Source organism: Lithobates pipiens, unplaced genomic scaffold (assembly GCF_037356315.1).
Source record: "Lithobates pipiens isolate NorthernLeopardFrog02 unplaced genomic scaffold, aLitPip1_a1.2 Scaffold_16, whole genome shotgun sequence".
Lineage (NCBI taxonomy): Eukaryota > Metazoa > Chordata > Amphibia > Anura > Ranidae > Lithobates > Lithobates pipiens.
Genome location: NW_027507748.1, coordinates 292,162,260 through 292,183,325, shown reverse-complemented (window position 1 = coordinate 292,183,325; position 21,066 = coordinate 292,162,260). Strand labels below are relative to the sequence as shown.

At 42.2% G+C, this 21,066-nt stretch overlaps 1 protein-coding gene across 2 annotated transcripts in view; it reads right to left on the bottom strand.

Moving 5' to 3' along the window:
• Positions 1 to 1,380: 1,380 nt before the first annotated feature.
• LOC143982645 (putative helicase MOV-10) overlaps positions 1,381 to 21,066 on the bottom strand; it is a 153,556-nt gene continuing 133,870 nt past the window's right edge. For both annotated transcript variants that reach the window (XM_077481543.1, XM_077481544.1), the window contains exons 16-22: positions 20,097 to 20,214; positions 12,721 to 12,912; positions 12,215 to 12,280; positions 10,942 to 11,067; positions 9,139 to 9,227; positions 5,607 to 5,731; positions 1,381 to 3,219 (exon numbers count right to left, since the gene is read on the bottom strand). In XM_077481543.1, coding sequence (XP_077337669.1) covers positions 3,155 to 3,219; positions 5,607 to 5,731; positions 9,139 to 9,227; positions 10,942 to 11,067; positions 12,215 to 12,280; positions 12,721 to 12,912; positions 20,097 to 20,214 — 781 coding nt within the window. In that variant the 3' untranslated portion in view covers positions 1,381 to 3,154. The remainder of the gene's footprint in view (positions 3,220 to 5,606; positions 5,732 to 9,138; positions 9,228 to 10,941; positions 11,068 to 12,214; positions 12,281 to 12,720; positions 12,913 to 20,096; positions 20,215 to 21,066) is intronic.

Below are 21,066 nucleotides of genomic sequence, written 5' to 3'. Positions count from 1 at the left end.
CCATATTTTTATTCCTAGAAAACAAAAAAAATAAATAAATAAATAAAACTTTAGAATCCTGAATATAGAAACAGAGATGGAGTGTTACCTACTTTGTAAAAGTCCCAACCTGTATGGTTTAACTTTAAAGCGACACTAAACTATATCTTTATTGTCCAAAAATAATCCACACACAGCCACTATGCAACGAGCCCTGTAATCTATTCAGGAAATGTTTTACTGCCGCCTTTTAATGTCCCCTGTGAGCTTCCAAACCTCTCCTTCATTGTTTAGAATGAGTAATGAACTGGGGACTATAGGAATTTTAGTGTGCAAATGACCTCAATGAACATTCATCTCAAGCAAGAAAGGGTGGCTTTGTTGATTCACCCAATGGGACCATGAAAATGACAGCCACCCTCCAAGAGGAAGTCAGATCACAGCAGCAAACAAAAGGAATTTGGAGTGCTTTAGAGGGTATGTGCTTGTGGGGTTTTTTTTTTAAAGCCAACATTTAGCATCACTTTAATGCTGAAATACAAAGAATGTTTTTTTTTTGGATATGTGGTACCATTGTTGAAGTAGAGAATCACTGCAGTAGTGTTTGCTACTACAGTGGTCACCACCATCTCGTCTCGTACCATGTGGCTGCCCTACTGCGGAGTAACTACAGGAGATTACCCGCTTGGCCCGGGCTCCATCCACAGAATACCTTGCATTTTTCTCAAGCTCCACGCTAACCAAAACTTATTTTTTTGGTAAAAACAAATGAAAGAAGGGTTGTCATGACATAACCTTAATGAAAGGGTACGTGTATATTGGTTTCAATGTACTAATATGATACCATATTAATGGTATATTGTAATATTAAAATCGCAATAAAATTCTTGAAACAGAAAATAGGGAAGGATGGGAATTTTTTCAAGAGTTTCTGTCCATGTATTAATGGGCAAACATTTGTCTTTGACCCCTTTACAACTGTCCAACACATATATGCAGCAGCAAAGGTATGGTCTTTAATGCCCACAAATGTGTCGCTGGGCAGCTGATGTTTAAATGCCAAGTGCACACTTAGTGCATGCTCCCAGCACAAAGCACAGCTCTCCTTCCAGGCTAAAGATTCATAGTCACTGGGACAGGCTTCCGATCAGGTGACGTCTGCAATAGTGGTCACATCACTGATGCTTCCCTTCCCTCAGGCATTCCAAACTGTTTAAAAGGGATACCAGGGTGGACAGCAAGGGGCTTAAAGAACTTTTCAATTTGTTTTGTAGGAGCAGGAAAAAGTTAGAGCCTCTGTCAGATTTTTATTGCATCCCTATTTTGGGAGATTTTCCCCTCTTCATGTTAGGAAAGAAGTCAGCGATCTTTCCAATTGCAGCAAAGACTAAAACAGGTAACTCCAGAAAGTAAACAACTTTAATATTTAAATTTGCACAAAAATTAAAATGGATTTTCAAGCTTCACAAATATCAGTATTACAATATATTAAAAACAAAATCCAATTATCCCACTACCTTGCATACAATTTACACATTAACCAAAACAAAAGAACACGTTTCACAGGGGATCTAGATCAATGTACTAGGATAATGAAATGTTAGTTTAGTACAAGCAAAATAGTTCCACAATTTTTTTATTTTTTTTTTACAATTCAAGTTAAATATTTCGTATCAGTGAAGTGCTTTTTCTTTCCCTGCCGTACCTTTAAAATTATTCATCATTAAGTGCTAAACTTTTAATTATGTGACTGTAGATAAAGTACAAAAATATAAAAAGATTACCCTGCTCAGGCCTAGTGTAATAACGTCAGCTAAGACATGGTATAGATCATGAAAATTTGCAGCTATGGATTTTAATGGGGGATTCATGTAAACAGGTTTTCTTTTACCAAATTCTCCATCATTCTTCTGAGAAGAGCTTCAAGGATCATTTATCTGTACATTTGTGGCTTAAAGGACCCATTACTTTGTGTATCTCATTTAAAGTATTGTTTATGCTTTTCCAGTGTGATAAGTCATAATTGTATCAAAAAGGTATAACAAAAAACCGTAAGTATAACGTTAAAAGAAAAATGCATATACGTGATTTTTATGGGCATTCCATTATTGAATCAACGTTACATTTAATACCAAAAAAACTAACAAAAAACAAATGCTGGCTTATAAGAAGAAACAAATGGCCCCACTGCTCTGCAAAGAGATGCAATATAGAGAGTGCTGCCACATATACACACCCCCCTAGTTGGGGATTATCCTGAGTAAACAAATGTTATTGTGTGTAGGGCCAAATAACAGTTTCAGTAAAAACCAAGTGTGGCAAGAGGGAGGAATGCGTATCTCTGTCTACCATGCTGTCAGAAAAATGGTCCCCTATTTGTAGTTTACATTATAAAGTGGACTATAGACCCTTCAGATATATATGGTGAGTAAAAGGCACCATTATATCTGAATGTAGTCACCAGCAGTTGGTGCTGTGGGCCAAGTTTAAACCTCTCCTATAAATCCAAGGAGCTGCACGAAGAGGAGAATCCTTCCAGGGAGGAGTCAGAATTGTGCATAAAACATGGGGAGAAATGTTTATCAAAGCAAAAAAAAAAAAAAAATGTTCTTTTGTGCAAAAAGTAAAGTTTGTTAAAAACAGGTCAATTGATAAGTCTACGTGTTTTTTTTTTTTTCCTCTGTTTAGGTTTAAACCCATTCACCTTAGTGTACAAGAAAAAAAAATGAATCCACCATAAAATGTTAAACGTGCGAGGATGAACTGTGAATGACTTAGTCCTGGACAGTACTTGACATGGTGAGGAAGACTACAGCACTTCAATTCATCCATTGAAAGTCAAACTCTTCCTACACAGCCATCGCTACTGTATCCAGCTTGAGGCTAATTGATGTTGTTAGTATACATACCCCATATTGCAGCATGTTCTTCTATGTAGTTAATACAAGCGTCCTAAATTTGTAAACCCTTTTTTCTGTTCTGCCTGAGTTTTTTACAGTTATTCATAAAAAAGTTTGAAAGTATTTATAGTAAATGTGAAAAGACAGTCTGCATTAAAGAAGATCAGTAGTCCCAACGATATAATAGCTTGCTGAAGAATGTCATAACCATGTACCAGTAATAAAAAGGTCAGGGTGTTTTCTGCAGGTACTGAGTAAAACTACTGAGTGAAAGGTTAGTGTTCAAATGTCCATTCTGGCTCTGCCTGCTGCTGCACAACACTCTCACCACTTCTTTCCCCTGTGAAGTACAGCAAAGATAACAAAATTTGTAAAAAATAAAATAATCATATGCAGTACACTGCTACACAATGCAAATTTCTCAATATTTTATCCCTGTAAAGACCATTTAGGTACAAAAAATATTTATTGATCTGATGAAAATGTACTCAGCATTTTTATAGACAGAGGTGTCAGCCCAGCCCTGTTCAGTCAATGCTAAACTGCTTAAACCCTCCTACTCATCTCTACAACACAGACAATAATCATTCTGTACTCCCAAGAAATTAACTAAGAGGACTAATTCGATTCCTTGAGATAAACACAGGAAGTGTGCACAAGACAGGTCAGAATTCATGACATGGTCAATGGGTATTTTTTGCACTTATTTGACATCTTTTGGCTTCTGTTTGATAAGAGAAGGTCATTACTAGGGTCTACATACCATATATATTAAGTTATAAATAAATCATAAAGACACAAACTAGGGAAGTGGCGAGTAGCCCTGGCACATAAGGCCAACATCTTTGTTTTCTACTAAGCCAGGTGGTTAGTAATAATTATGTTTTGTCACCACTACTAAAACTTTTGTTAAGCCTGCCATTTAAAGGAAACCTGTATTAGGTAAATATGTAGGTTGTCACCACTGACCTGTCTTTTCCGATATGGTGTTGACGGTCATGAAAATTCAATGGTTATTACTTTTAGAGTCATTAACCCACAGGTAGCATGCAGTTTAGGATTTCTGCCTCCCAATTTTACTTGTGCATACTGTCGCTGACCCAGGACTAACACATAACTAGAATTTTCAAAAGATAAAACAGAAATGGCAGTCTTCACAAAAACTCCATAGGGGTTTCCGTAACTCCCTTCCCGCCCTGGCTTCTATTTAATAGGGTCTGTACGCTGAGGGTGGGAAGGATCAGCCGATCATGTGACCACTGTGATTGGATGAGGGCCACATGATCAGGAGCAGGTCTCACTGACTCTAGAGCAGTGATGGCGAACCTTGACACCCCAGATGTTTTGGAACTACATTTCCCATGATGCTCAACTACACTGCAGAGTGCATGAGCATCATGGGAAATGTAGTTCCAAAACATCTGGGGTGCCAACGTTTGCCATTACTGCTCTAGAGCGTTATTACAGACCCAGAGATCATTGACAGCTCGGTCACTGTTAACACACGCAGTGAGCACACTCTCAGCATAGAAAGTGCTGCTGCCTATGGATATGTTCAAGGCCTACACTCCTTGCCCCCCTCACATTTTACACGAGCAGCAAGAGGTTAAAGAAACGCCCTGTAAGAGTTAATTTACTAAGATCAAATGATCCTAATAGGAAAAGTAAAAGAAAAGAAGTTCAGGGAAGAAAATTTTGTGTTTATGAAGTGGAAGTCATGTTGGAAGGCCCAATAGTAACTGTCAGTCTCTTCTTTCTGCATTTACACCTAACTATCTGGGGCTAAAATATTGCTGAAATAACCACAATTTACCCCTATGTCTGTAACATAGGGGGTAAAAATGGCTGATCTGTTTTTTGCGCTGACAAATATCACTAAAATAGTCCTTGTCCATTGCCAGCCCAAACAAATCTTTAATATCTTCTGCCTGCTGGCTATCACTGTTATTATCTAAGCACTGGCACTTAAGCTGGCTATATAGGAGTAGTTTTTTGTACAAACATTCTTTGTACAGTAAATGAATGGATGAATGCTGTTCGAAAGCACTTAAATTTGCTTTGGGAAAATTACATTCCAAAATCGAATGGTAAAAGCAAACTAAAACCACATTCGCCTAAAGCTTGTAGTGCTGCCTGGTGTCCTCAGGGGGGCGATATGCAAGGTGCTACTCACCATCCACCAACATGTATATGACCCGCTCTACTTGTTGCTCCACTGACCACCTTTATCCTGCCTTACTTGGGCCAAAATAGTATATTGGCAAAGAAAGAAAAAATGACAATCAAGCTGATATCAATGCTGTCATCCCATGATCGTTGCCTGTAACTAGAATCGGCGAATGGTGACCCCCCCCCCCCCCCCCATAGTGTATTATTATGTCCAGGACGTAATACCCCCCATCACCTCCTCGAACTGGCTGCAGCAATGGACACCGCCCCCCCACCACCCCACAGTGGCGGAACGCTAGGGCCCAGTTGCGAATGCAACTGCTGCAACCCTGGTAGTTCCGCCACTGACTTGAGTAAAATAAGCTGTAATCCGCAAGTGTTTACATTTCAGATCACATATATAGGTCTGACTTCTTGTCGCTGTTTTAAAGCCTACTTGGATGGTTGTTTTCATATGATGTGGCATAGGATTATTTAGAAGGAGAAAAAAAAAAATCACTAAAATGTAGACAAAAGCTAGAGAACTGTGGGTCTCTTGACCACTTTGCCAATGCTTACCAGCTGGTGGCTCATTGACAGTAAGGTGTTTAAAAATTTCTGCAAACTCCAATTCGTTAATATCATCAAGGATATCATTTTGGACGCCAGTGCTGCCTCCCTTCTCAGAACAGAATTTCATAAACCTAGAAAAAAGAAAGAACACACACCACACTACATTAGAATTTTTGTACAGCAGACCCATGTGGATAGAATACAAAACCAAGGTCTAGGATTGAGAGAACATTTATCTTAAACAATGTGAAAATACTAATGCAAGTTGTAGCTAGCTAAACCTTTAAGTGGTTTTAAAGACGCAAGGTTCTTTTTTACTTCAAATATTCCATGGATGAAGGTAAAAACCTACTGTGTGTAGTGCCCCCCCTCCCCCTTATACTTACTTGAGCTCCTCTCGATCCAGAAATGCATCATTGGCTGCGACAGCTATTCACTCCTGCTACTGTCAATTGCAGCCAGTGAACCAATGATAAGAGAGTGGAGGGATGAGGTAGAGCCACAGCTCCGTTAGCCGTATGGAGCGAGAACACACCAGTGTGCCCAGAGCATGGAGTTTGATATTGGTGGTACTAGCTGAAGAGGAGGAGCCACAAGCCCCGGCAGGGGACTCTGTGCAGTGGTTTTGCACACAGATCCTACTCTTTCAGATTAGGAAAGTATGACATTTTTTTTTCAATTAACCTTTAAATGTCACTTTAAGACAAATTGAAAGAAATACATTTCTTAAAAATATCCTTTAAAAAGTATATAGAAATTATGCAGGATTTAAAAAAAGGGACATTTACAGTTCTGAAGACAAATAACTGCAAATGTTTAATTTTAAAAACAGTTTCTCTGTATGTATAAAAGTCTGATCTATATTACCAAGTGATTGACATGCAGACGTCTCAGAGACAAACAGCATACGTGTGGGAGTGTTCCTGAGCTGGGCTGCATGTGTCTATAGACACACACCTGTCCTTGTCCTCTCACAGAGCACAGTGCTGGATCAAGATATGGCTCAAGTAAGTGTTTTGGGTAGGGATTCGAGTCGAACATGAGTTCGATTCGAACATTGCCTATTCAGCGAACAATTTGGGGTGTTCGCGGCAAATTCGAAAAGCTGGGAACACCCTGTACAAGTCTGTGGGAGAAATCTAAAGTGCTAATTTTAAAGGCTAATGTGCAAGTTATTGTCCTAAAGTGTTTGGGGACCTGGGTCCTGCCCCAGGGGACATGGATCAATGCAAAAAAAAAAAAAAGTTTTAAAAACTGCAGTTTTTTTTCGGGAGCAGTGATTTTAATAATGATTAAAGTGAAACAATAAAAGTGTAATATTCCTTTAAATTTCATACCTGGGGGGTGTCTATAGTATGCCTGTGAAGGGGCGCATGTTTCCCTTGCTGAGAACCGTCCCTGCACAAAGTGTCATTTCTGCAGGAAAAAGGCTTTTAAAATCACTCGCGGCTATAATGAATTGTCGGCTCCCGTAATACAGAGAACACTCATTGAAAGTCAAAGTAAAAAAAAAAGTGGGGTCCCCCCAAATTCAATTTTCCAGGCCCTTCAGGTCTGGTATGGATATTAAGGGACAATATGTTTGGCAGTCAAAACAACCCAGATGCTCTAATAGCTAAACACAGATTCGCAGGAGGGATGGGCTTCACGATCTTACAAGTTTATCATCAAGCGTCCATACTTACTCAACTTAAAACGTGATTCACAAAAGAATCAAAGGTCCCATGGCGTAATATTGAACACACCTCAAGTCCTACTAAAGATCTACCATGCCTACTTCTACTTGCCATGTGGAAACCCTTCAAGCCTCGCTTATGGCCTGGAGAGACCTTTGCGAAGCTATGTCCCCCTCTGCTAAACAAATTGAAATCCCAATCCCTAGCGACATTCTATCCAAGGCCATCCCAAACATTCAAATCAAAGACTGGATGTCCAAAGGGATTACTCACATAGCTGACTTATTTCAAGGTGATTCTCTTAAGACCTTTTAAATTCTTAAAAAGGAATTCAATCTCCAACCTAGAGAATATTACACATATTGCCAAATCTCCCATTTACTGAGATCCTTAAAAACCCACCATTTATATATACACACACACACAAGACACAGTGTGGAAATTTCTTACAACACCGCCCATATCCACTAAAGGTATCCCTATGTTCTATACTCTCTTCCAACACAAACCTTTGTCAAATCCACAAAGGATCTAGGAGAAACATTTACACAACGACAATGGCAAACAGCTTTCAACACAATTGATAAAGCATTGAAATGTGTAAACCATTGGGAACTTTCTCAAAAAATATCATTGAGGGGGTACCTAACACTATATCGGATGTCTAAGTTCTCCCATACTAATTCTCAACCGTGCTGGAGGGGGTGTGGAGGAATAGGCAATATTATACACATATTTCGATCCTATAAGCATTTGACAAGCTTTTAGCATGGTGCATTTCGTCTGATTTCGTATATTTACCTCCCTGAATGCTGGATTAGCCCTACTGAACTTGGGTATTGAGACCTTCCCTCTGAACTTCTACACAGTAGTCACGCATATATTCCTAGCAGCCAGATTACTTATAACCAGAAGATGGAAAACTAATGTAGTACCAAACATATCTAAAATTCTTCCAATTATGGAAAACCCATTATATTTACAAAATTTTTATGGCTGCTAGGCAAGGATTCAAAAAGAAATGCGATGGACAGTGGAGGATTTGGAGGGAGGGATGTCACAGACATAGCCAGGGGGTGCAATGAATTCAATCCTGATAGCTTACCTAATATTTCAAATCATCCTTTATTATCTAGCAATACTTAACGTTCTGAAAATGGTCTATCCTAAATATACCCCGCTCTATTTCCTTCTTTACTTTTATCCTACTTTACTAAACTTTCAGTACTCTTGGTTTTCCATTTTCATACTTTCTGGTTACTCGTTGACGGGTTGTACTAGACCCAATAAGCCAAACCCATACAACACTTGTTGAATAATCTTTCCTTAATTGACTGTTTTATATATAGATGTGAAATCCAACTGTATGCAGTATTTGAAACATATTGATGTTTATGACTGACCCGACAGAAGTTGTTAGAACCATTTCCTTATGTACACAACTTAAAAATGATTGTATTCTCTGTTATACCCTGTAATTTCTCAATAACATTTTTTATTTTTTTTATTTTTTCACATAAAAACACCTCTTACACAGGTGGTACAGAATGGTGGGGGTACTTGCAATGTTCACAAATATCTACAGTCTGCGTGTTACTGAAGTGTCTTTGATACTGCCATATGTTTAGCAAGTGTAATTAAGCCACTTGTTTCAAGCTAGAAATGTATTGGGTAGATCCTCTGTTTGAATTGGTAGGGCAGGTGTCAAGGATTTTTGTTTTGTGCATTATTATAGTAGGCTTGGAAAATATTTCAGAACGGTAAATATTTTCTAGCCACACATCAGCATGCATACGCAATAGATTTTATTTTTCTGGGAAACAAAAAATAAATACAAATTACATATTTCATTTGTTACTTACCTTGCCCAGTAAGGATCTTTGGAAAGTATGATTGGGTTTCCTACCAGAATTAAGAGGGACTTTGCTCTAGTTATAGCCACATTAAACCTCTGTGAAACACGGCAGAAAAAGAGAAACAGAATAGTTTAGCAGTTTGCATTATATGTAATGGGGTATTTATATTGTGTTTTCCTCCCTTATTTTAATTCTGTCCTTAGTTCCTCTGGTTTCTCCCTTACCCCTCCATTTTTTTTTTTGCCTAAACTTTCCAGTTTAGCTCTCCAATTGCTTTCTTTTTTCATATATACCAGTTTTATGGCCACCCATTTCCAGTCTCATCCGTAGTCATATAAACTGATATTTGTATAATTGTAGTGTGGCCGTGAGCGTCAGACTGAGCCCTCCAATTGTTGGCTGCCGAGCCTGGCTGGCATGACAGGCAGCTGTTGGCGCTTCCCTTGCCCTTCCTAGTATCGGTTTCTTGGCATTGGGGGTAAGTCTATGGTGGCGCCCTCTGCATGAGCTGTCTTCCCTGTGCAGGTTCCCATACCCAGGTTTTTTCTTTTTTTCTGCTCTCTTTTTTCACATTTCCCTTAAATACATACACATTGGTTTCCTTACCTCCATGCACGTATTCTTATGCACTCATACATTTCTATTTCCTTAATCAAGAACAAATTCTCCCCTTTTTGCAGTGGTTTTGTTTTCACTACTTGATTTCATTTTCGTATTTTTCACTTCCTCAATCTTTCCATCTGATATCCCTCACCTTTTCTTTTTCTTTTTAATCTTTTCCCGCACTTTATTTTATTTTTATTTACCTCCTTTTCTTTTTTCAACATTTCACATCCTTCTCACATTCACTTGTCATACTCAGACTCTTTGTTGTTTCATTTTTAGATGTCCCTTCAGTACTTGTCACTCCATTTTCAACACTGAATTTGTGTCTCATTCTACACTTGGACCTGCCTGGGTTGCCATTTGTGCATTTTGGGTGTCGCTTGGGTTTTGCCCCCTCAAACCGGGGGGGGGGGATCTGTGGCATCTTTGGCCGGCCTGACTACCGGTGTTCCGCACCACCTCTGCGCAGGTATATATATAAGCTTATGGATCAAGTGTACATATGGGTCTCTTCATATTGTATATTTGTCCATCTTTTCCCTAGACTTTTCCAAATATGGCTGTTCTCTCTATTCATAGGTTACCACCATGGTTTTGCTCCTGATGAGTGATAAAAAGGTCACGAAACGCGTAGAGCTGTCAACTTCCGTGTTGTGTACACATCCTTTAACAAAGGATGAACGTTCCGTTTTTGATTTATCCCCATTTTTTGTTTTTATATATTCTTAGGTGACACTTTAGTGTGCCACATATCCCTAGATAACTGGTATTTATTGAATGTGAAGATTCCCATGTATTTACTATCAAGTCCTTGCTGGAATGTATATTCTGATGAAATTCTAAATATTAATGTGACATTATGTGTAATAATATGTGTAATACATGACTATTCGAACTTATTAAAACCTGTTTATCTAAATGGATTCTCTTGCTTCCGTGGGCCTCATTTAAAGTCCCGCCTGTTGCTCCCCCCTTTTTTTTGACAAATCAAATAATATTCTTAGAATCCACCATTGAATTTTAGCAACTATCTTATTAACTATGACACATAAGTGGTTTTAGGCTTTCAACATGATATTTAGGGGATACACTTAGACGATTGGCTAGATTTCAGACTGCTTAAAACATATACTACAGAACCATAGATGCCATTTTTAATGTATTGTCACAAACAAAAACACACAGCAGATTGTGACTACCTACCTTAGGATTTGTCAGAAACCCAAGACTGAATTCTTCATCAAACTTGACATAATCCCTAGTGCTTCGTACTGTGGATATGAGAATCACCTTACGTTCCTGACCTTGAAACTCCTCCACAGATCCAACCTATAAGTACACAGAATCCACGTTTTCCTCATGGTCACTTTTCAGATTAACATATTTGAACTTGTCTAGACTGATTTGTGACTGTAAATGAGAACACATATCTGATGTGCATGCCCTTACAGGACAGTTTTTTCAGGTCTGTCTTCACTTGTGTCATTTTTTCCCTGCTTGTAGCCATTTAGAGGCTCCACCATCAGAAGCCAGTGTTGGGGCATTCAAATGAGTTAGTCAGTACTGACTGACTAGCACTTCAGCCTCTGATCCTGTGTTTGAACTAAGTCCATTTGTCTTCTATATTTGGTCCTTTTTATCATATCTGTTTTGACTTTGCTTCTGATCGGTTTAATATGCATCCCGTTGCTCCGGTTTACAGCCCCATTTTTTCCTGTCTACAATATACTGGCACATGTTTTTGTCTGACTGTCCAGATAGGCAGTCCCATGGGTTACATACCGGGAGCTGTCCTGTCACTAATCTTTCTGTAGCTTTAACAGCTTTAAGGAAGACCAGCTCTGGGATTTTGAATGTTGCACCCCCGCAAGAGCCATTTACTATTAACTGGCAACAAGGTATGATCCTATCTTCACTGATTCCATATCTGCCATCTTTTTTTCTGCACCAAGGTCATGTTTCTGTTCCTGCTCTGCCCTGGACTTCTATGCTCGTCAAGTTCATTCCAGAAGCCCCCAGAATGCCTAGATACAGCTAGTAGTTCTCCGCTACCCATAACTCTCCAGTGTGATGCGATGTGGGTAGCCTGCAGTTCCAGCACAAGGTCCTCTGGCAAAGCTGTGAAACTGATCTACCTCCCCCAAATTCAACCACTGTGCTTGAGGCAGCAGCCTCTCCTGCATCAGCATCAGGCTGGCCTTGGTGTCATGTGTGACAAAGTATTCCTCTGCTCCTATGATACTTGTTACTCAATGCAGAAATCTCTACACATGTTGAGGAGTTTCAAATAAGCTTAATTCATAGCACCCAAAACCCCAAATGTATTAGTCTCCTCACACAGTCAATTCCCAAAGTGACTTTTATATGGGCACATAACCAAGGCTGACTATTACCAGTTCTGTGCCGGATAGTAAGACATGATTTTTTTTTTATAACATAGGCTGCAGAGTTTCATAAGGATTCTTCTTTATCCTACCTTTAGGTCTTTAATGTCGGGAACAGCTTTAAGTTCCTTGTCTACCGCTTTCCGAATCTTTTCCACCTACAACATATAGGAAGACCTTTACTAGAATAAGTCTATGGTAGCTCCAAAACGGAAAGAAAGCTCATACATTACTCATTCCTAAAGGGCAATGGAATTGTTCTGAGTACAAGCTGGGCTGCGCTTTAGTACACCGCAGTGAACTGTGCACTCATGTAATGGTTTGTAAAGTGATGACTGGTTCTATTCACCTCCAAAATCACAGCAGTTGCAATTCATGCTTGCAAAAAAAAAAACCTCCAAACTATACCTTACATGAAAAGTTTGAAAACTCTTGCCAAATACAATTTTTGTAACACCAAATTTTTGCTTTAACCTGATTTTATCTTCATATGCCTCAAGTAATTCCTCAACATCAAAACAAGCCATTAAAAGGTCAAAATTAACTTAGAACATATATGACTGTTAAAATAAGAAAATGTAAAACTCATTGACTGTACCTGTTTCCTGTAAGGAGAAATTATACCAATTTCTTTGGCTGAGATTTTTGCCATTCCTTTCTTCATCTGTGTCTCTAGCAGAGCTTTGACATAAGACATGAGCACCACAATCTCAGCCACATTGAAGAAGGATGGACTATTACCTTCTCGTTCATCTTTACCCAGCACACCATGGAAAATGATCGGAAATCCCTTTAAGTATGCAAAATAAAAAGGGCTCATTTAGGAGACAAAACCAACTGATCAAGTCTGTCATGGAAGTGCAATTCTGCTTTCTTATTCAGCTTCCAAAGGGCAGTACACTGCTAAGATTAGGGATGAGTGATATTTCAAATTCTGGAATCTGAAATTTGGGAGTAAATTGGAAGATTTTTAGAGAAGTTTTGGTGAAAAACATTAGTAACCAATAGGCTTTAAAGGGTGCAGTGGTCTTTATTAGTGATGGACGAACTTCCGACAGGACGTTTCGCGAACGCGAAATGCGAACGGACCCAAACGTTCGCGAAACCGAACGTTCGCCGCGGGCCCCATTGACTTCAATGGGAGGCGAACTTTGCAAACCTTCATGTCGAATTTGCAGCCACGTGGTAATTATTAGGGGGTAAAACGTAGTCCCACCATCTGGACAATGACATAATACATGTATGAGGTGAATTTGGGATCGATAACTACAAGCATTTTTATTTTATTTGGGAAATTGTTCTAACAATTCAGGACTATGGAGCTAATGAAGGCAATGGAGGAGAGGGAAGGTCAGGGACCAGGGTAGGCAAAGAAGAGGGTGCAGGAGATGATCACCAGCAGCGTGACATACCGGAATGACACATGCACCGTGATAGAGGCATCTGACAGCAGCACCGTAATACAGAGCACTGACAGCAGCACCGTGACATACAGCGCTGACAGCAGCACCGTGACATACAGCGCTGACAGCAGCACCGTGACATACAGCGCTGACAGCAGCACCGTGACATACAGCGCTGACAGCAGCACCGTGACATACAGCGCTGACAGCAGCACCGTGACATACAGCGCTGACAGCAGCACCGTGACATACAGCGCTGACAGCAGCACCGTGACATACAGCGCTGACAGCAGCACCGTAAGCAGCCCCAGGAGGAAGTCAGCACAGCACAGGGATGGTGTGATCCCCTCATAATAAGAACCCCCAGGAGGAAGTCAGCACAGCACAGGGATAGTGTGATCCCTTCATAATAAGAACCCCCAGGAGGAAGTCAGCACAGCACAGGGATATCATAAGCAGCCCCAGTAGAAATATGACACCGCTCAACCTCTTCAAAGAGGAGGGTAGGGGCATATAGTACGGTGTGCTTTTTTGGGTCAAGGAAGTGAGCCAAATGAATTAAGAAGGTCTGTGTGCTTGATTAAAAAAATAGTTTATAGACATATACATGGTCTACTGGTCACATGTGTTGAATTCCTCCGAGATCCATGCCTCATTCATTTTTAGAAATGTGAGGTAGTTAACACTGTGGTGAGCTAGGCGAGTACGCTTATCGGTCACAATCCCCCCTGCTGCGCTGAACGTCCTTTCGGACAGGACACTGGATGAGGGGCAAGCCAACAGTTCGATTGCAAATTGGGCAAGCTCTGGCCAGAGGTCAAGCCTGCCCACCCAGTAGTCTAGGGGTTCATCACTCCTCAGAGCGTCCACATCGGCCGTTAACCCAATGTAGTCGGACACCTGACGGTCTAGGCGTTCCCTGATGCTGGATCCGGATGACACCTGTCGATGGGTCGGCTGAAAGAATGACCTCATATCCGAAGTCACCAACACATCTTCAAACCGGCCTCTTCTTGCAGGCGCTGTTGGATTGGTACCCGCAAATCCTTCTCTGGGAGTGGGAATTGCTCCTCTGCCAGCGCACGCAAAAGCAGAATGCAGCATTTCTCGAAGCAAGGCCTGGAAGTGCTGCATTCTGACAGCCCTCTGCGACGGCGGTAACATTTCCGCCATTTTGTGTTTGTACCGGGGGTCTAAGTACGTTGCCACCCAGTACTGGTCCTTGACCCTCATGCTTTTTATACGGGGGTCCCTATTAAAACACTGGAGCATGAAGGCCCCCATTTGCACTAAAGTGGAAGCGGTGTGGTGGCCTGGCTCCTGCTCATCATCCAGGATAATGTCGTCCTCTTCATTCTCCTCTCCCCATCCTCGCACAACAGGGATCCCAGAAAGGTTTAAAGCATGCTCTTCTTGCTCCTGCTCATCCGCCCCGGCACCATCCTCCTCTGACTCCTCATCAGACTCCTGTTGTTGACTTGTCTCAGATAGAGTAGCCCCCCCTGGGAATTCATCCAGCATTGCGACTTCCTCATCTTCCCGCTCCTGCTCCTCCACAGCCTGATCAATGACACGACGCAATGCACGCTCCAGAAAGAAGGCATAAGGTACCATGTCACTGATGGCGCCATGGCTGCGACTGACCAGTTTGGTGATCTCCTCAAATGGCCGCAGAAGTCTGCATGTGTCGCGCATGAGCAGCCACTGGCGCGGTGAAAAAAAACCCAGCTCCCCAGAACCGTTTCTTTCGCAGAGTTCATACAGGTAGACGTTAACTGCACGTTTCTGCTGGAGCAGCCTATCAAGCATATAGAAGGTTGAGTTCCATCGCGTCGGGCAATCGCAAATAAGACGTCTGACCGGCAGATGGTGTCGCCGCTGAATGTCAGCAAGGCGAGCCATGGCCGTGTAAGATCTTCTGAAATGGGCCGAGATTTTCCTTGCCTGCCGCAAGATGTCCTGGACCCCAGGGTATTTGACAAGGAATCGCTGCACGACCAAGTTTAAGACGTGTGCCATGCACGGCACGTGCGTGATTTTGCCCTGTTTCAATGCGCTAAGCAGATTGGCACCGTTGTCACACACCACTTTACCAACTGTCAAATTGAGCGGTGTTAGCCACTCATCTGCCTGTGAACGCAAAGCTGAAAGGAGTGCCGGGCCAGTGTGGCTCTTTGCTTCCAGGCACAACAGACGCAGCACGGCATGGCAACGTCTCACCTGGCATGTGGAATAGGTTCTGGGGAGCTTGGGCGGTGCAGTGGAAGAGACGCTAGCAGCGGAAAAGGAGGAGGCAGCTGAGGAGGAGAGGGAGGAGGATGGAGTAGGAGGAGGAGAAGAAGAGTCAGGCCTGCATGCAATCCGTGGCGGTAAAACCAAATCTACACGGGTGCCACGGGTTACATGCTTGACGGCCGTCAGAAGGTTCACCCAGTGGGCAGTAAAACTGATATACCTTCCCTGCCCGTGTTTGCTAGACCACGTGTCTGTGGTCAGATGTATCTTGGCACCGACACTGTGTGCCAGAGATACATTCACTTGCCGCTGAACATGGCCATATAGCTCTGGGATGCCCTTCTCTGAGAAATACTTCCTTCCTGGGACCTTCCATTGTGGTGTTCCAATGGCCACAAATTTGCGAAAGGCCTCCGAGTCCACCAGTTTATATGGCAGTAGTTGGCGGGCTATGAGTTCTGACAAGCCAGCCGCCAACCGTTGGGCAAGAGGGTTATCCGGCGTCATCATTTTTTTACGCTCAAACATTAGGCCCACGGAAGCCTGCCTTTTTGCAGAAAAATGTGAGCTTGGCGTGATGGAAGGTGGAGTGGAGGACAATTGTGAGGAGAGAGGAGAAGGAGAAGTAGAAGACGAGGCTGGACGGTGAGAGCCTGCAGTGTGGCTTTGTGTGTTCCGTTGCTCCCACTGGGCTCGGTGATGGCTGCTCATGTGCCTTCTTAAGGCGGTCGTCCCTAGGTGAGTATTGGGCTTACCGCGACTAACGCGTTGACTGCAAAGATTGCAGATGGCAACGCTATTGTCAGCAGCGGACAGGTTAAAAAAAGCCCACACTGCGGAGCCATGTGCCGGTGTCCTGGGAGCGCCAGATGTGACCGTACATGGTCGATGACTCGCTCCTGATACATTTGCAGTCTGCTTTGTCCCTGCTGTGCAATGTAAGTCATTGCTGCTTCTCCTCCCTATCTGCTGGTCCATATCTCCCTCTGAACTCCCCTCCTCTTCCTCTCTTGTGGGCACCCACGTGACATCACTAGACACGTCATCATCAACGTCACCTTCCCCACCGCTATAAGTAGAGATCTCGGAGTAGGCAGCAACACCGGGGACCAACCTCCTCCTTGGGCTGATCTGGGTACTGGCGTCAGACTGCTGAGTAGCGCTTGTTGCTACCTCCTCTTCCTGATCCAATACCAAGAGTGGCTGCGCATCAGAAATGTCCTCTTGATATGGATCGGAAAATAATTCCAGTGACTCAAGCGGAAGGTATGTGGTGGTGGTGGTGGTGGTCGTGTTGTTGGTGGTAGTGTCTTTGGGGGTACACATAGCAGAGAGTGAAGAAGAGGGTGCAGATCGAGAGGATGAGGAGGGTGCAGAAGAGTAAGGCTGAGCGAGCCACTCAACCAAGTCTGGTGCATCCTTTAAAGTAATTGAACGCACCTTCTGCAACTTCCCACTTTGGCTCAAGCCTGTTGCTCCTGCCCTACCCCTACCACCCCTGCGGAAGGGCCTGCCTCTTCCTCTGCCTGTCATTTTTTAAATGACCCTGTGACAAAACTCTTAGTCCCTATACCGATGAAGGACTGCTGCAGTATAGGGCAGCGGTCAGCAGTGGTGCACGTCAACCCTATCTATTGTGGACCGATAGCGGTCCTTACAGAACAGCAGACTGTACCGCACTCAAGCCTATGTACCGTAGCACCCTATACCAAGTTACCAGTCCTTATAAGAACTTTTGTGGAACAAGCAGGTTGTGTGTTAGTGATTAGCAGACTGTACGTCAGTCCCTATACCGCTGAAGGACTGCTGCAGTATAGGGCAGCGGTCAGCAGTGGTGCACGTCAACCCTATCTATTGTGGACCGATAGCGGTCCTTACAGAACAGCAGACTGTACCGCACTCAAGCCTATGTACCGTAGCACCCTATACCAAGTTACCAGTCCTTATAAGAACTTTTGTGGACCAAGCAGGTTGTGTATTAGTGTTTAGCAGACTGTACGTCAGTCCCTATACCGCTGAAGGACTGCTGCAGTATAGGGCAGCGGTCAGCAGTGGTGCACGTCAACCCTATCTATTGTGGACCGATAGCGGTCCTTACAGAACAGCAGACTGTACCGCACTCAAGCCTATGTACCGTAGCACCCTATACCAAGTTACCAGTCCTTATAAGAACTTTTGTGGAACAAGCAGGTTGTGTATTAGTGTTTAGCAGACTGTACGTCAGTCCCTATACCGCTGAAGGACTGCTGCAGTATAGGGCAGCGGTCAGCAGTGGTGCACGTCAACCCTATCTATTGTGGACCGATAGCGGTCCTTACAGAACAGCAGACTGTACCGCACTCAAGCCTATGTACCGTAGCACCCTATACCAAGTTACCAGTCCTTATAAGAACTTTTGTGGAACAAGCAGGTTGTGTGTTAGTGATTAGCAGACTGTACGTCAGTCCCTATACCGCTGAAGGACTGCTGCAGTATAGGGCAGCGGTCAGCAGTGGTGCACGTCAACCCTATCTATTGTGGACCGATAGCGGTCCTTACAGAACAGCAGACTGTACCGCACTCAAGCCTATGTACCGTAGCACCCTATACCAAGTTACCAGTCCTTATAAGAACTTTTGTGGAACAAGTGAGTTGTGAATGTTTAGCAGACTGCAGCAGAAGGGCAGCAGTCAAGTATAATATCCTTTCTATATTTGGAAGAAAGAATATTATACATGTACAAGCCTATTACTGTACCACTGATACCAGTCCTGAAAAGAACCTTTGTGGAACTAATAATAACAGCAAGTCTTTAAAATTACCCTCACTGCCTGACAACACTGCTTCCTTCCTGTCCCTATACAAATTGGCAAAAAAAGAGAACGATTAGTGGTTACTGGAACAGCTCTTTTGTGGACCTTGATAGTAACAGCTAATGATGATGATGATGATGATGATGATGAAAGACTAATCTGGCTGTCCCTGTAGCATACACCGTCCTTTCCCTTTCTCTAAACTAACAAAAGACACTCAGGCTGCTGCAAGAATCAGCAGCACAGCAAACCTATCAACACCTAACACCTATACCAGTCCTGAAAAGAACTTTTGTGTACCAAATAGCTAGTGGTTTATCTCTCCCTACTCCACACAGGAACCTGTCCCTATCGTAACAGAAGAAAGAATGTAAAATGGCCACCGGATCGGGTGTATTTATAGGTTAGGGGGAATGTACAAGTGTCCATGTGCTGTCATGTCTCAATTGGCTGTCCTGTATCACATGATAAACGTGTCACCAAAGGTTAAAGTTCTTGTATACATTAAACACGTAAGTCCGCCGCGGCGAACGACGGAAAAAGGCGTTCGAACGTGCGGACCGCGAATGTCGGAAATTCGCCGCGAAACGACCGCCGGGCGAACCGTTCGGCCATCACTAGTCTTTATAAATCATTCCTGTGGGTTAAGGATTCTCTTTTCAACACTTGCATAAAGGCTCCTCATTAGCCTCCTTATTTTACACTTTCCACAAAAGATAAAAAGTAAAAAATAAGATATAAGACTGTATATGAATAATGAAAACACACAAAAATGAACACTAAATTAAATAACTACCGTAAAATATACCAAGAAAACAAAATAAAATATTAAAAATAAATGGTTTTTCCTCCAAGCATATATTTTATCTTGACATTGCATTTAGCAAAGTTAAGAATTTACTCTTGCAAAATTTTGTGGCAACTCAATTTCACCAAAATTATTGTGCTCATCAATAAACAGATATATGTTGATTGCTCGGAAACCTGATGGATTTGTATGGCAATTCTAGATTAGCTACGGTGGCTGTGGGAGGAAACCTCTCCAACAGGCTCACAAATAATAGCACCTGACAGAGGTTCTAATTCTTCCTTATTCTAACCAGAGAAAATCGAGTACTGTCTGTGATACTTTATTTGCACCAACATATTTTTCATGGATGAGCTTTCGGTGTGTGTCCCCTTCTTCAAAGTCTAAGCAGTACTCTAAATTTTCTCTGTCACAATTGCACTAATATGGCTACAATCACCTCAAGTATGTTATTCTAACCAAAAAGTCACAGTAACACAGACTTGACAAACCGTAATATTTATGGAATGCGATTATAGTTTGTGGGAGCAAAAACATAATAAATGTAATATATAATAATAAAATATTCCTCATACAATTTAAGAATCACACCCAAAAGATAAATTTAATAAAAAAAAGGAGGGACAACAAACGGCATGCAGAAATCCACGGCACTGAAGCAATTTTTTTTTTATTTCTTTTTTTTTTTTTTGAGTGCCATAAATCTGAGAGCCAAGCTTTTTCCAGAAATTCTTACCTTTGCTGGCAGCTTTTCCCAGTTGCAGTATGAATGTGTAACCATTTGGTCTGCTCTGGACTGTAGCTCATTGTCATAGAACAGTTCATTTGGAATAGTTAGGATATCAGGATGAGATCTAGTTGAACAAAACAATATATAATGGTTTTTATAAAGTCACTGATAGAAACCAGAAATAGCTAAAAATCAGCTTACATGGCAGCACATAAGTTAGAATCTTAAATGAAATGATTTCACAGAGAAAAGAAAAAACCTGAGTCAATGACACAACACGCATACATTCTTAACCTGCTCTTGGTTGTTTACTCTAGCACCTACGTTTGTCTTGCAAATTTAGAAATTGCCTTGCCATTCCCTCATCATTGAAGGTCAATTCACACTTGTGCAACATGCACTACAACCTTAAGAGCACACCACATGACATGTAAAAAGCAATGATTCCTTAGGAGAGCATATAATTGAATGAACGTTGCATCCAAGTCGGATCAGCATATTAACTGATGCAACTTGTGTTTAAAGACAATGTTGGCTTAGCTGCTAAGAGGCTCATACCGCTATGCTGGTTGTCTGGCGCAACCCCTCCCTGGCCTAGATTTCTCCAATTGGTGTCCGAAATAAGGAGAATGGAGTACCTGACCGCCTCAGTACATGATTTGGTTTCCCAGTTTGATAAAGTCTGGGAACCCTGGGATCGGTCGGAATTTGGGTCCCCCTGGTCTGTACACCCCTAACGGCTCCAGATGGTAGTGCCTTCTTTTCGGCCTTCGCGCCCACCTTTCCCCCTCCCATTAACTTTCTATATGTATCAGTCCGGGTATCTTTCTCTCCTTCCCCTGAGAATTGTCATGATGTTCTTATGGTTGTTTTGTTGCTTTATCTACCTATGGCCTCCGGCCTATTGTCGCACCGACTTTTGTTTTTCATAAACTGTATGTTATTTATTTTAACTGAAACAGGTATGCAGTTCACT